General features: G+C 47.1%; 1 protein-coding gene across 1 annotated transcript in view; it reads left to right on the top strand.

The window, feature by feature from the left end:
• Myo6 (myosin VI) overlaps positions 1-16,505 on the top strand; it is a 123,719-nt gene that overhangs the window by 98,264 nt on the left and 8,950 nt on the right. Inside the window, exons 25-31 of the mRNA XM_048353657.1 lie at positions 23-173; positions 2,931-3,139; positions 5,819-5,897; positions 6,795-6,955; positions 9,426-9,452; positions 9,811-9,840; positions 13,387-13,425. Coding sequence (XP_048209614.1) covers positions 23-173; positions 2,931-3,139; positions 5,819-5,897; positions 6,795-6,955; positions 9,426-9,452; positions 9,811-9,840; positions 13,387-13,425 — 696 coding nt within the window. The remainder of the gene's footprint in view (positions 1-22; positions 174-2,930; positions 3,140-5,818; positions 5,898-6,794; positions 6,956-9,425; positions 9,453-9,810; positions 9,841-13,386; positions 13,426-16,505) is intronic.

Here is a 16,505-nt window from a genome sequence, read left to right as displayed (position 1 = left end):
TGGTCATGTGCCGTTCTCCCAGCATCGATGGCCTGGTGAAGGTGGGCACGCTGAAGAAACGGCTGGACAAGTTTAACGAGGTGGTCAGCGCACTCAAAGATGGGAAGCCGGAGGTGATCAGACAGATCAAAGATCTGGAAGTTTCCATTGATGCTTTGATGGCCAAAATTAAGGTCTGTAATTTCAACCTGATGATCTGGACTTTTTATGTTGCCTAGTATCTTTTGTGATTGGTACTGAAATGGTGTAGGAAAAAAATGTCCTTCTCTTTTCAAGTTACCAGAAGAGGAGGCTCATTCTATTACTTTCTCTTTCACTTCTCTAAAAAATTTCAGAGCAGAAAGATAAAGTCATTTTTTAATTTTAGTAGTTGTTATGAAAAAATATTTTCTTCCCATTTTTTTCTTTTTCTCTTCTACGAATTCTGTGTGTGTGTGTGCGCATGCGCGTGTGCATGTGCACGCTAGTGCTGGAGCTTGAACTCAAGGCCGCGTGCTCTCAGCCTTTTCTGCTCAATGTGGCTACTCTACCACTTGAGCCTTCCCTATACTTCTGGATGTTTTTTTTGGGGGGGGGCGGGTTGGGGTGACTAATTGAAGATAAGAGTTGAATGTATCTGTCAGGGCTGGCTTCAAACCATGACCTTCCGTTCTCATATTCCTGAGTAGCTAGATTTACAGTAGTGAGCCACCAGCGCTCGACCTCATTTCTTACAACTAAAATACTGTATTTGGTGGGTAAGTTTTTACATCACCATGATTCAGAGCTGAGTAATGCAAATTATTTTGTTTTATGCTTTTCTACTTTCAGAAACCAATTTCATTTTAGCTTACTCATTTTTCTCTTTGCTGAGTATGCTATGCAAGTGTTCTCCCACCAAGTTCCAGGTTCAGCCCCCCAGAAATAAACTATTGAATTGTGAAAGTAATACAACACTATTGAAAATTTATACAGCCCCCCAATCAGTTTATACCCCCGCCTCAACACATTCAGTGAGTCTACATTGCAGGTTTTCCTTTCTATCTTCCTGACTATGTGCACATCTTTACATAGTTCTTCATTGTACTCTGCAGTGAATTTTACGTCTCTGTCATAATGTTACTTGCTTTGTTCACTCGAATTCCTCATCATTGCAAACAGTGTAACATAATTTACCTAGCCATTATAAAAGTAGTAATTAATTTCCTCCTAACTAAAATTTGTAGAAAAGGTTTGGTTCATTTCCTTGTTTGATTTTTTATTTATTTATTTATTTGGCCAGTCCTAGGCCGTGAAATCAGGGCCTGAGCACTGTCCCTGGCTTCTTTTTTGCTCAAGGCTAGCACTCTGCCACTTGAGCCACAGAGCCACTTCTGGCCATTTTCTGTATATGTGGTGCTGAGGAATCGAACCCAGGGCCTCATGTATACGAGGCAAGCACTCTTGCCACTAGGCCATATTCCCAGCCCTGATTTTTATTTGATTATCAGTGGGATTATAATTTTTTTACATATTGGTTTGCTAAACAAATTTCCTGTTTTTCTTTCTGTCATTGCCTCCATTGCATTTTATGATTTTTACAGTTTTTCTCAGCTAGTTGGTTTTTTTTTTTTGATCACTGTCAATTCTGTGGACATAAGTACTTTAAAGTAATAAGCCTTTGGTCATATTTTATGTAGATATTTTATACAGACAATAGCAAATCTTGAGAGGTAGAAAGGGAATAAATGATCAAGAGAAGAACAAAAATGCTCTAGACAGTTTAGCTGATTTAAAAAATATCTCTCAAGGGCCATTCTTAATTATTAGGTATTATTACCAGTTAAAATTAACCCCATTAGCCAGGTGTTGGTGGCTCACGTCTGTCATTCTAGCTACTCAGGAAGCGGTGATCTGAGGATCACTGTTTGGCAGGAAAGTCCACGAGACTCATTATCTCCAGTTAACCAGCAGAAAGCTGGAAATGGAGCTCTGGCTTAAGTGGGTAGAGTGTTAGCCTTGAGCAAAAGACCCTGAGTTCAAGACCCTAAGACCTGTACACACACACACACACACACACACTAACTCCATTGGAATTTTGGAAAACTAACTTAGGGATATTGTTAAAAATATTTAGAAGTAATTTTTTTTTTTGTACTAGTCCTGGGACTTGAACTTGGAGCCTGGGCACTCAGTCACTAAGCGGCTTTCGTTTGAACAACTGAGCAGTCAGTTGTTAGGGGTCCTTTCTGCTCTTCCTTTCCAGTCAGCTTCTGTGGAGGCGCTGGAGGGAAAGCTGTGCGCAGCCCCGCCGTCCTCTGCCCCAGCTCCCGGGGTAGCTGGGAATGCAGACACCAGCCGCCACGCTACTGCAAGGTGGGGAGGGGGGGGAAGCTTTTAACTGCAGTCTTGTTATACTGTCTAGAATACGCTTACAGGTTCTGGTGACGTCGCTGATAGAAAATAAGGTCTAAGATTTCTGTTCAGGGGCTGGGAATATGGCCCAGTGGTAGAGCGCTTGCCTTTTATACATGAGGCCCTGGGTTCGATTCCCCAGCACCACATATATGCAAAACAGCCAGAAGTGGCGCTGTGGCTCAAGTTGGTAGCGTGCCAGCCTTGAGCAAAATGAAGCCGGGGACAGTGCTCAGGCCCTGAGTCCAAGGCCCAGGACTGGCCAAAAAAAAAAAAAGATTATAGTAATATTTCCGTTCAGAGAGAACATTTCCATAAAATTGTGCCGATGCTCAATGTGCAGACAGCTAATGCGCTGCTGCGCGTCCGCTTCCACCAGCCTGTGCTATTCACGCACGCATTGCACTCGTGGTTCCACGAGGAGCGCCTTCCGCGTAGACGTAGACCTGCAGGGGTACCCGCGTTTCAGCGTACCCCCCAGCGGCCCGACCCACGTGCCCGTTGCCGCGGGGAGGAGGTAACGGGCCGGGGGCGCGTCTCTGGGTGTGTTTGTGCAGTCCACCATGATGACCAGGGAGCAGATCCAGCGAGAGTACGACGCGCTGGTGAGGTGCTCGGAGGACCTCCTGGGAGCACTGCAGAAGAAGAAGCAGCAGGAGGAGGAAGCCGAGCGGCTGAGGCGCATCCAGGAGGAGATGGAGAGGGAGAGGAGGCGGCGCGAGGAGGACGAGCACCGGCGCCGGAAGGAGGAGGAGGAGAGGCGCATGTAAGGCGCGCTTGCTCTCGGTGGTGGCGGCGGCGGCGGCGGCGGCGGCGGCTGGGGAGCGTGTGTGTGAGGCCGGCTTGATCTGCAGGGGCCCGCGGGGGCCTCTGCCGTCTAGGCCAGCCCTTTCCCTTTAGGCCTCCGGGAGCCGTGTGTTAGTGCAGCCTCAGGAGGGACCCAGACCCCAGACCCCAGCTCCACACCCGAGGCCCCTGCCCAGCTCCCGTAGTCTCCAGCCCTCAAGGAGAGGGCAAGGAGGAAAATAAAAACAATCAGAATAGGGGAAGGACATGCTGTCCAGCCGGGGCTACGAGGACACGCCCTGGGTGCCCACCCTGTGTGCACACCCGCTGAAAGTCACAGGCCCCCCGAGGTCACTTAGAGCCTTACCTTGGTGCCCCCCAAACTGAGGGCACAAGGATGCACGAGACGGCATTTCACTTTGAACTTCTTCCCCAAGAGGGAGGTGCAGAAACGACCCCCGCCCCCACAGGAATAGCTCTCAGAATTCCTGCCTAGATGTCTGACAAACGCCCAGGTGTCTGCAAGGGAAATGGAGAAATAAATACCAGAGCAGGGGCTGCCCGCACAGAAGGGCGGAGGCTGAGCAGACCCAGGTAGCAGGGAGGGAGGTCCAGGGGATTCCGAGTAGACCCAGGACGGGAGCCTGCAGGTGGTCTGAAATCCTTCCTTGTGATCTGCTAGGCAGAGAGAAGCAGGCAGCTGAGTGTTGAGAACAACCTTCTGGAACGGCCCATGGGCGTGGGAAGTCACAGGGGTTTTTGAGGCTGCTTTGTTAGGATGTCCACTTAGACACCTACACCGCAGACGTGTGTGTGGCTGAGTCAGGACAACGGCTGCCTGCGCATGTCCCCGCGTAGACCGCCACGGCCCGCCTCGGCTCACAGCGCAGGGGTCAGGGGGTACAGGATCTCACTTCCAGCCCTGCCAGCCTGTCTGTCTAATATCTCCTGTCCACTGCCACAACCACACAGCTTGGGAACCCGGGACATCTTTGGCTTCACAGGAGCTCTGAAAAGTCTGGGAGCTTAGTGACCCCCCCCCCCCCCGCACACACACACACACACACACACACACACACACACATTGGAACAACTGAGCAGTCGGTTGTTTCTGGGGCTTTTCCTAGGCAGCCATTCCGTCAGCTTCTACAAAGAAGCTAGATGGAAAGTGACACATGGCCCCGTGGGAGAGGCCTGCCCCCCCCCCCACCCGCCCCTGGGCTCTGGCTCCCTCACTCCGGGGTCTCCCCGCGTCGATGCTGACCTGCGTCTTCCTCAGCCCGCAGCCGCCCCGCGTCCCCCTTCCCTTCCCGAGCGTGCCGCCACAGGCCTGCGCTCGCGCCTCACGTGTGGCAAGTGACGCCCTCCTTCTGCTTCACCCTTCGTCAGAGAAGCTAGGAACTCTCGAGTTCTAGAAAGATGCCCACGGATGATAGAAAGCCAGGGGAGTGATCGCAGGGCCCTTACGTGTGCCTCCTGGTCTCTGGAAACCCTTCAGTGATCTTCTCGTTTGGGCGTCGAAACGGCTGGGCGAGTGGGCTCCAGGCGTCATGCATGATCTTACGCAGTGTGCTCAAAGCACTTGACTTCTCCTGCCACACGATTGAGAGTCAAGCTCCAGATGTGGCAAGAGGCACCTAGAACGTCGAGAGACAGTGACAGCGAGGCATAAATCCACAGCCTTCTTTAAATGCTGCCAAGTTGAGTTCTCTGATGGCCTTCATCTCCCTGACATTCACGAGGTGGCTCCTGGTTAATTCTTCCCTGATTCTTGTCGTGTGTGTGTGTGTGTGTGTGTGTGTGTGTGTGTGTGTGTGTGTGCGTGTGAACGAGCATAGGGGCTTGAACTCAGTGCCTGGAATTCTCATTTGGCTTTTTTGCTTCAGATTGTCATTCTACCTTCACTTCTGGCTTTTTGCTGGTTAAGAGTCTCACAGACGTTCCAGCCTGGGCTGGCATTGAACCACAGTCCTCAGATCTCAGACTCCTGCGTAGCTAGGATTACAACATGAACCAATAGTGCTCAGCTTTAGCTTTTTGTTGTTCCTGTTTATTCTCTTGAAAGAGTTGTGCAAAGACATTTCAGTTCTGCACATTAGTTTATGAGTCGGATGCATCTTGACCAGTTCCATCCTTCTCCCCATCCCTCCCAGCCTCACCCCTCCCCTCGTGGTACCTGGTTCCATCTTCATTTTGTACGTTGAATATCATGACTCCATTTGCCCACCCCTCCTCGTCCATTTGTCTGCCCCTTTCACTTCTTTAAAGCTGTGGCTGTGTTTATAAAGCTAGCAAAATGCACTTCTTTCTACTTCCCTGAACTTTTAAAACAGCTAACATTTTGGAAGATTACCAGGATAGGGTGAACAGAGGAATGCGGTTGTGTGTTGCAGGACTAAAGGGAAATACATGTATCTAGGACTTCATAACCAAGTGAATCTTGTCTTATAGGTTATAGAGTAAACTTATATTTTCTTTATTTAAGAATTGCTGACAGTGGAGTTAGATTTCTATTTTATCCAGACTAAATTGATTATCTATGTGGCCTTCAGGTTAATCTGAGTTCCCATTCTGTCACCTTTGTTTATAGTTAATTTGCCTTCTGAAGGAGTCTGTATTTTCTATGGAAATTTTGAAGAGTTTTCTATTTTTCCATTAGGAAACTTGAGATGGAAGCAAAGAGAAAACAAGAGGAAGAGGAGAGGAAGAGAAGGGAAGATGACGAAAGGCGCATCCAGGTATTTCCTTATGGGACTAGAAGAAGTTGAATTAAGAGTGTGAGCTGCTAAATCGGCTGATAGCTGGCTCATCTTGTGTGCCTCAGTAGTTCAAGGATGGAACTTTGGAGCTAGGGAGCTGGGTTCCAATCCAGGCACCGTCACTAACAGAAAACGTGGCATTGTGCATGGCATAAGGAATGGTTTCCTCCCCTGCTATTCAACGGGAGACATAACACTTGTCTTAAACGCGTTAACACACATTAGAGCGTTTAGCTACTCTAAATGCCTAGCTCAGTCAATGTGGCTCATGGTGTGCCTGGTGGAGAGTCAGGAAAACGTTTACTTAAAGCATAACATAGGTGAGGATTAAAGTATTCTTCCCGAAAATACTTGGAAATTGACATGGGGTCCGATAGCTCCTGCCCGTAATTCTAGTTACTCAGGAGGCTGAGAGGTTCGAATCCACAGACTGAAGTGTGAAGCCAGCAGGGGAAGAAAACTCTCTGTTAGGCTCTTACCTCCAGTTAACCAGCGGCAAGCCAGGAGGGGAGCTGTGGCTCCTGCGGCAGAGCGCAGCCCTAAATGCATTCAAGCCCGAGTACAGACGCACACGTGCGTGCACACACACACACACACACACACACTCCATGAAAACACTGCCCGGGCCTTGCTGTGGGCCTCTGTCACTGCAAGCGGCCCTGCGGGCGTCCGTGTCCCCGTAACCCGAGGGACAGGGCCAGGCTCGCTCTGCCTGGTCTGTGGCCTTGGGAAAGTGAAGCCCTGTGGGTCGTGTGTGTGGGGACACCAGGGGGACACCAGGGCCCGGGAGGAGCCGTTCCCCCCCGTTCCCCCCCTCCCCCCGCCAGGCTCCATTGGGAAGGCGGCCTTGTGACTTGTGCTTGGCCCCGCGGGCAGGCGGAGGTGGAGCTGCAGCTGGCCCGGCAGCGCGAGGAGGAGGCGCAGCAGCAGGCGGTGCTGGAGCAGGAGCGCCGGGACCGCGAGCTGGCGCTGCGCATCGTGCAGAGCGAGGCCGAGCTCATCACCGACGAGGCGCAGGGCGACCTGGCCCTCCGCAGGTACCGGGGCATCCCCCCCCCCCACACCCCGGGGCGGGCTGGGCACCCGCGCGCTGGCTGCGAGTGCCCCAAGGTGCAACTGTGTGCCAAGGACACGTGCCCCTTGCACACGGATGAAGGGAACAGGAAGCATCTCCACGGACGCATGAAACCGGGGGGGAAAGAAAGGTGACATTTCAGTTATCCAGTACTCCACTGAGAAAACAGCAGGAACCAAGTCAGGCACCAGTAGTGGCCCCCACCTGCAATCCCAGCTATGCTGGAGACTGAGATCAGGAGCTCGGGGTTCAAAGCCAGCCCTGGCAGAAAAGTCCATTAACCAGCAAAATATCAGGCTGGAGGCATGGCTCAAGTGGTAGAGTACCGGTGGTGAACCAAGAAGCCGAGCAGGAGTACAAGGCACTGGGTTCAGGCCCAGAACCAGCAACTGCATCAATGAATGAACTAAATAAAAATAAGAATACGGCCCTACTTTTACTCTAACATTGCCTGAGAGCATTGCAATTTGATATTTTCTGACTTTGTGCTCAGATTATAACACAAGATCGAGTATCTCTATTGTGTAGTTTAATGTACTTGAGGTTGGGATTCTTTTTTTTTTTTTTTTTGGTGTTTGAACTTGGGGCCCTGCACTTACTTAGCTTGCTTGCTCTCAGCTGACGCTGTACCAACGAACCCCACCTACAGTCTGTCATTTTCCTGGTTAATGGGAGATGGAATCTCTTGGACTTTTTTTGCTCAGGCTGTTTTTAAACTACTATCCTTTGAATCTCAGCCTCTTGAGTAGCTAGGATTCCGAGGCGAGCCACCGGTGCATGGCTTTCTGTTTCTAATTCAGTGTCTTAAAATGCATCACACTCCCTAATAATTGAAGTCAGGAGATGTCTGCTCTCCAGTATCTCCATGTAGATGGACTTTCTTTCCAAGGAAATGTTTTCTGTATTATTATTAGTATTTGTTGGTTGTGGGGCGTGAACTCAGGGCCTGGGCTCTGTATCCAAGCCTCTTTGTGCTCAAGTCTAATGTTCTACCCCTTGAGCCACACTGCCACTTTTGGTTTTTGAGTGGTTAATTGGAGATAAGAATCTCAGTGGGACTTTACTGCTCAGGCTGGCTTTCAACCGCAACCCTCAGATCTCACCCTCCTGAGTAGGTAGGATTACTGGCATTAGCCACTGGCGCCTGGCTATTTTTAAATATGAGGAGGGATATGGAAACTCTTAATATTTGCAGGTCAGTTTTATTTTTTAAGGAAATTCAGAATATAAAAACAATATTTGTTTTGATTATTTGTAAAAGCAAAGCAAGACTAGTTTTTGTGTTGATTTCTTAATGAAAGGCACATAGACATCACCTTACTTTCAGAACTTGAGAACAATTTAGGACAAAAGATAGTCACTAGATGGAGCTATTTCCTCATGACAAAAGACTGGGTTCGGAGTTGCTTGCAATTCAAATGGTTGGATTTTACTGAGCTGAACACACAAACTGAGGAGGGAAAGAGTTTGTTAAGTTGCCTGCACACACTTTTCTAGTGATTATTTAAGATGCTCTGGAGCCTAATTATAAACATTGTAAATATACTGGTCGAGCTACACTACCAAAGGCGTTACAGTAATCATTTGTTGGGTTGATGTTCAGCTCTTGGTATGCCTATTAACAACTCAGTTTAATTGAACTATTTTGGTCTGACTATGGCCTTTGTAAACGCGTATGGCTGGGCTGCTCGTCTCCTCCTGGTGTGTGTTGGGGCGGGTGGCGAGCTTTGGCAGCCAAGTGAAGCCTTTCGTGCGTGGGGCTCGTGCAACTCCTCTTCCTGATTCCTTTGGGATGCACTGTCATTGACGGCACCGGGTTTCTCTCGATGCCAAGCATTTGAGATAGGGAACCAGGCTCTCTGTGCACAGTCACTGGCTGGCACGCAGCTCCTTCCTGTGTTCGAGGACCTGCACGTCATCCAGGGTGAGTCCTCCGGGAAAGGGCGGGCATTCACGGCCTTTCATGGAGTAGGGGTGGATGGACTTGGGGTGGAGTGAAGCAGAATGAACTACACAGCGGGAGTGTTGGTAAGTCACGAGGTGGGCAGGCATCCTGCCTTCAAAGGCCGGAGATTGGGCGCGAGTGCTCCTGTCTGTAGTCCGTGACCTTCCTGTTCACTGAGCCCCGTCTCTCCTTGGGGCTATTTTAGACGCGGTACTGCAGGGTGTGGCTTAATTATAGATGACGGAGGATCTATACGGATTATACCGCACTGGAGCTTTACTTTTTTGTCTTATTCCGTGGGCTGCAAACAAATGTTTTTATTTTTTCTCTTGTTAGTGTTGAACTTTTTCTACAACCCACTTAGGAGTGAGATTCTCCAAGCCTGTTGTGAAAACACAACAAAAAAGTGTTGTTCTTAGGATCTGAGATGTGTTAAAAAAATACATAAAAATGGATTCTGCTGCAGTAAACCATTTTATTTTTCCAGCTTGAGTTCCTGCCAAGTAACTCCTACGTAAGAATTGTTTCCACATATGTAATGTGTTTTAAAGTATCTCAATCAGATCCACACACAATGCTTGATGCAGTGATTTCAGTTGCCTGGATTATAAAGTAACACGCACACTTTATTAAGGACGAATCTCACAATGTAAGATTTTCTCAGTCACTATGTATTTGCTCACTTCTTTCTTCTTTCATAATCCTTTGAATGAAGATTTACACATATATTATAATTCTGAATAATCAACTAGATTAAAGATAACTGAATGTTCAAAATCAATGAATGAATAATTGGAACCCAAATTTATACACCACAGATTTTACAGTTTGGAGTGAGTGATGATATTAACTGAAATATATTCTTTTTGCAGAAATGATGGAGCAAGACCCAAAATGACTCCGTATGTCATTTCCCTTCATCTTTTAAAAATAATTTATGTATACATTTTGGAGAGAAATTAGTTCTCCCTTGGAGTAAATTTTAAATTATTTTATTTTGTTAGAAGAGAATGAGATAAACCATTTTTCTTCCATGTACAAGGAAACTGTTTTGGGCTGTTGTTTAATGCTCTCAGTAATTTATGCTTTGGTCACTTTTCTGTGTTGTCTTTGCTAAAATGTTAATATCCGTTTGTTTCATGTGCTTTAACTCTCTCAGCAGACGTTGGGGGGGGGGTAAATAGGAATACATAAGATATTTAGTTTTCAGTATCTACGTTGGGTTTCTACTGATATCTAAAATAGGTCATGCTCTGAAGTTGTATGTGCAATGCATATTTTTGCAATTTAACTCTCTTCACAGAGAGAGCATCCTAGCAAAACTTGGAAAGGAAAATATTATTTTACCTATATATTATATCTATATTTATATATGAATCTTAACAACTTCTAGAATTCAGACCCTTATAGTGATAGTCCTCAATCTCTATATCAGACTTTGCTACCAGTAATAAACACCATGTAAATGATGTAAGCTGTGGAGATAATTCCCTCCAAGTAATACATGTAAGGGAGAAGTAAAGATGGTCACTAATGATAAAGTAGTGCTCGTGTATAGTCGCAGCAGAAGACAGAAGTCAGGTGCTCATGTGCTCTTGCTCCTGTGTAGAATCACCGGTAGCCCTAGGTGCTCACTGACTTGGAAAGTTGTCTCAGGAACTCAGATGGTGTGAAGTTGGGAGAAATCCTTTCCAAAACTCCAGGGAGGACTAAGTCCAACCTCCTAGTGATTGCCTTATATCCACATCCCTCTGAAAACTACTTACTACAGCTATAGTCCAGGTGCCCATGGCTCATGCTTATAATCCTAGCTACTAAGAAGGCTGAGATCTGAGGATCACAGTTCAAAACTAGAGCATGAAAAAAAGTCCTATTTAATGGTTAATTGGCAATTAGCCACCACAGTATAAGGGTGGCCCAAGTGGTAGAGCACCAGCCTTGAGTGAAAAAGCTGGGGCCTGAATCCAAGCCTTAGTACTGGCGCGCGCGCGCACACACACACACACACACACACACACACACACACACAATTACAGCTGTCAGAATACAGTGTTGCCATGTAAATCTTGGATTATTGGTGAAGATGTATCTGCGCATGTGAGTTTCACCGTTGCACACCTGCAGACATGGAAGCTACAGCTCTTTACGTGGCATCCCTGCTGTCACCCTTCGACTAACACCAGCAGAGCACACTTACAGGAGGGCGTCACCCCACTTCCACCTGAGATGTAGAAACGGCCTCTGAAGGGCTGTACTTGCCATCTCTCTTACTAGAACAGTGGCTTTTACAGTTACCACTTACGCTTGGATTAAACGGGCCTCGCCACCCATGTCTCGGGGAAGCGTGTGTGCGTGCGTGCATGGAGTTCAGCAAGGCAGAGGAGCAGGAAACACGAGGTAGTATGAAGGAAGGGAGAGGCTGAGAGGAAGAGTGCAGGAGATCACGCCATGAGGAAATGAAGCACGTCTTGGGAATTAGGAAAGGAGAGATCAGTCAGAGACGAATGGATAGCAGTAGAAGCACAGCAGACTCACAGGCCACGATGAACAGAGCCTGACAAGGCAAACTGCCGGGCGGTGTGTGGGCAGGCCGCGCCCTGTCCCCTTGCTTAGCTAGCAGTCGTCTCTTGTCTCTGGCATCCTGAGCACTGTCAGTAGTTGGTACCGCCTCAGCTTTCTCTCCTGAGAAGGTCTTCTGTGTAGGCATGAACTTGCATAGTCCTCCGCCAAGCCTCTGGGCCCTGGCACGCACGCCAGGGTGCCGCCTGGGTACTGTGTTTTGTGGTCCGTTAACACAGCCGCTGGGCGTTTCCCCTACCTGTCCTGCCTCTGCCCTGGGCTGCTCAGCTCACATCCAAATGCGGAGCGGGCCCGAGAGGCATCCTCTGAAATGAGGGGAACGCATCAAATCAGGAGAGAACCATTAGATGCTTGGCCCCCTTTCTGTCTGGGGAGCCTGGCCGTGCTGAGCGGAGGGGCGTGGTCAGGAGCATCCTCGCCTGGGGCTCAGGGAGGAGAAGCCAGGCACTCGAGATTGACTGCCATGGTGCCACACGAAGAGAAATCTCTGTGTGCTCATCGGCGTGTGCGCAAAGGGCCTGGAAAAGCCGCTTGACTCTCGAAGCGTCAGGTCGTCTAAGAGATGGTCAGGGTAGACAGAAACCTTCAGGCGGATGGTGATAGAGTTAAAAATACTTAACACAATCACACTGAGTTCTAAAGTGAGAAGCCACTAGCTTACAGAGCGATTGATTGGTAGTATATTGCTCCAGAGGTACAGTTTTTAAAACAATTAGATTATATTTCTTTACGTTTTGTCGTTTGTCCTACCTAAATGAGTTTGTAAAGATCTCTGTCCTGGCTGTGCCTGCTCAGATAGACTTCCGCCAGTGCCTCATTGGGGCCAGTGTTCGCTGCCCTGCCCCTATCCAGGGCCCAGGGCCTGGCAGGCCTCCGGGAAACCACTCTACCTACAGCAAGGAGAACTGATCTGTGAGCTTTGAAGTTTGCCAGGGTTGGTGGAATAGAATGAATGAGAAACTGATTAACTATGAAGGAAAAGAGCAAATAGCACAGCTGTGACATAATGGAGTTAATGAAGTGTTGATGAGCACACAGAACCTTCCGGCCCATTTCACAGCATTAAGCGAAGGCTATGAAAGGTTACCCTCTCCTGGGTGATGAAATTAAAAAAATGGGCTTTCTCCTGGGAACTGTTTAGCCTTGGCAGGGCAGAATACCTCAGAACTTTCCCTGAAACATGTATGTATATTGATTTTCTTTTACTTTTTCTTTTTGTAAAAAAAAAAAAATAATACTTTGATTTGGATTTAGAGCTCTGAAAACTCTGATACTAATATATCAGCTGGGTTTATTATGGTTTATCAAATTATGTTTTATTGAATTAGTTTATCTAATTACTAAATGTCTCTGGTGCAGAAATCTTGCTTAAAATCTGTACCCTGGCAAACTCTCTGCATTGATTTAGGACACACTGTTTATATCACTGTGGTGTGACTTTACCTGAAAGTCCCTATGTAAAAATAGGAAAGGGGCTCACACCATGAAGCCTAGCTGCTCAAGAGGCTAAGATCTCAGAAATTGCAGTTCAAAGCCAGTCTGGGCAGAAAGTCCATGAGACTCTTATCTCCAGCTAACCAGCAAAAACCTGGAAGTGGAGCTGTCCTCAAGCAGAGCGAAGGAGCTCGGGGACCGTGCCCAGTCTCTGAGTTCAAGCCACACACACACACACACACAGATATGTTCAAGTAACTTTAACTGGATTTACCATATTTTATGGTTAGCTTTGCTGAGAAGTTTACCCTAGCTTTACAAAGTAAAATACTTGTGAATGGCTAATAACCTGGTAATAATTCTTAATAAATTGGTACAAACAAGCAGTGTGTGTTGGATGTGAGTAACCATTGCACTTGTCATTTTTCTCATAGGGAACAAATGGCCAAAGAAATGTCAGAATTTTTGAGTAGGTTAGTGCGGTGAAATAAGTTTTCATCACAAAAATAAAATAAAAACCACATTTTAAAATTACTTTTGATTATTTGGACTAGAGCCTGCTGTGTGAATAGCCCGTTTCTTCCATGCAAAGTTTCCATACAGAAAATACCACTTTGCCGTCACCCCCATCCCAGTACCAAAGAGCTAGATAAAGTAGCGTTCGGGGTGGAGGGCCTGGCTCAGTTAGTAGAGTGCTAGCCCATGAGTGAAAGCAGTACCCGGTACCGAGTTCAAGTTCTGATCTCGGAGCTGGAAAAAGAAAAGAAAAAGTAAGGTTGCCGTTCCCAGGGGCACAATTGCATTCCGAATGGGGTGAGCCCTTGTTGGCACTGCTCACCCCCAACAGTGACCATGATCATCCTGACTAAAGGAAGCTTTGGGCTCCTGCCCCTTCCCTTGGGAAGGAGTGCTGCCTCCCCCTCCCCCCTGGGGGTGTGTGGTCCTGCCGGGCTGCCCCTAGTCTGGGAATCACGTGCCTACCTGGGGGACGGGGAGGAAGGATGCGGCTTTTGAAGGGCTCTGTGCCACAGGCTGTAGTTAAACCCACTGGTCCAAATGGAGCCCCCAAGCCCACGACTTCCCGGCAGGGCCTGGTCCACCACTGTAGAAGCGAATGTGAATCAAACACATCTTAATCGCCAGCCTTCCAGTTAACAAAGTTAATTAAAAGTGTTCACTTAACATATTTCTTAAAAATCAAGTCAGCTTTGCTAGTATTTTAATGAATTGTTTGCCTGATTGTCTTTATCACAAATCGAATAATCAGTAAATTGCACCTGTGCTTTGCTATTTTAATTACTTGGTAACCGAGGGGAGGTGCGTATTCAAATGCATTTGTGTTCATTTACTTCTTCAATTCACAGAATATATTTTGTGGCAGGTATAGTCTTGCTTGAAGTAAGGGGAATGAAAAGGTGGTGCTATTAAAACCATGCTTTAAGCATTAATCATTGGAACTCATAATGTTACTGCTTAAAAATATCAAAACACACCTCATGTATATTCTGGCAATCTGTGAAACTGCATATTATGTAAAGCAACTTCGTCTTTCAAAAGAAAAGTAAAAAATAAATCACAATAATTCTCAGTTGCTCTTCTAGAAAGACACCAGGACGATACTGGGCATGGGGGGAGAAAATGCTTCCCATTCATTTTGTTGAGTGGTAGTTTAGGGTTACAGACGGGAAATACAGAACATCTGAGTAACGACGAAGGCATGATTTCTTGTGAGGAGTTGCGTTGGGTTGCAGAAATAAAGGCTACAGGCGAAGCCGCGGGTCCCCACGGCAAATGGAAAACACAGATTGTACAGAAAAGTAAAACAGATCATAACTGTAGGACTGAATGGCCACACCTTGCCTTTCGCCATGCCAAACACTTGAAAGAGGACACAGGACAAATAAAACATGTTGCTTGTGTTCTCCCGAAAACCTACATCGGCGAGATAACTAACTTCGTTTTAAGCCAAGTAGTGGAAAAGTATTCCTTCCTCCCCCTTTTGAAGATAAAAGTGTCCTGGACTTTTAAAAATTGGAGATAAGAGCCTCAAGGACTTTTCTACCTGGCTGGCTTTGAACTGTGGTCCTCGGGTTTCAGCCTCCCAAATGGCTTGGATTACAGGCATGAGCCCCGCCCCTTCCCCCCCCCCCCAGTGCCCATGGAGCAATTTCCTTTGACTCAGTAAGAAAGTTAAAACACGTTTTAAAACACCGTTTCCAGCAGATTCGTTGCTAAGTGACTGTATCTTGAGCATTTGCTGGGATTTTGGTTATCTTTCAAAATGTAACGTGGTGAGAAAATATCTGTTGCTTTTCGGGTGGTACACCTTGCTAACCCCTCTAAAGAGTAAATCGTTTCCGAGTACAAGAGGAAGAAAGAGATTTGCTTGTGTGATGCCCAGGAAGCGTTATTTTGGCTCTTTGATATTTGCTTTACTTTAATATCTCTGCTGCCTTTTTTTCATGTCCTGAAGTCTCCAGGGTTTACTCTTCCTTTGTTACACTGAGCATAAAAGTATTACAGCTGGATTCAACCTGTCTTGTCATGTGCAAAGCGGAATCTTTTGCTGAAAAAAATGCTCATTATTACAGAAAAAAAATTGTTCAGATCCTTTGTCAGACAGTTTGCATAAAGAACTAGTGTGGGTGTTCATTCCGTAATCCCAGCAGAAGGATCATGAATTCACCCTGAACTCCACAGCAAGAATGTGTCTCAAATATATGAAGCTAGGTGCTGGTGGCTCATGCCTGTACTCCTAGCTACTCAAGAGGCTGAGATCTGAGGATTGGGGTTCAGACCTAGCCTGGGCAGGAAGGTCTGTAAGACTCTTATCTCCAATCAACCGGCAAAACGCTGGAAGTGGAACTGTGGCTCAAGTGGTAGAGCACTAACCTTGAGCAAAAACTGTCAGGGACAGGCCCTGAGTTCAAGCCTGAGTTCATGGCACACAATTACAGTCGTGCTCTTTGAAACTTCCGTTGCCTACCTCATGACCCCGACAAATCCTCTCCCAACAATGATGACTCACTCACCCGAGGATTCTGCTTGTGGTGGTCTCAGTGTTTCTCCACTCAGCAATAATCCTGGCCTTTCTGGTATAGCCCGATGTGGTAGGGCATGGCTTAGCCACTCCTCTGAGGAGGCCCCCCGTACACCCAGAAAGCGGGGATCTGCAGCCAGTGGGTATGAAGGGCGCTGGGGCAGCTGCGGCTTTAGAAGTGTTCATACTGGGTGACCTATCGGCTCATACACAGACAGCTGAGGTGCTGCAAACCATCGTTCAGGTCTATTGGAAAATGTCTTTTTTTGACTTTGAGAAATAGGTGCAAATGTAGTTTTGAACTGTAAATGTTTCCATAATGTAAGAACATTTAAGTCGAGTTCTGGGTCAAGTCCAAGGCATACTGGAATATTGGGATCACAATTTCTAACATAAAACTTAATGTAATTGTGAAGTAGCACACTGGAAAATGTTACTTGACTTGAACATATTGTTGTAGCGTTCCTTTTCTTTTGTCTTTGTAATGGTGCTGGGGATGAGCCCAAGTCTTGT

Source organism: Perognathus longimembris, chromosome 9 (genome assembly GCF_023159225.1).
Source record: "Perognathus longimembris pacificus isolate PPM17 chromosome 9, ASM2315922v1, whole genome shotgun sequence".
NCBI classification, from domain to species: Eukaryota; Metazoa; Chordata; class Mammalia; order Rodentia; family Heteromyidae; genus Perognathus; species Perognathus longimembris.
The sequence above is the reverse complement of the archived record's forward strand: the minus strand, read 5'-3'. Positions and strand labels throughout refer to the sequence as shown.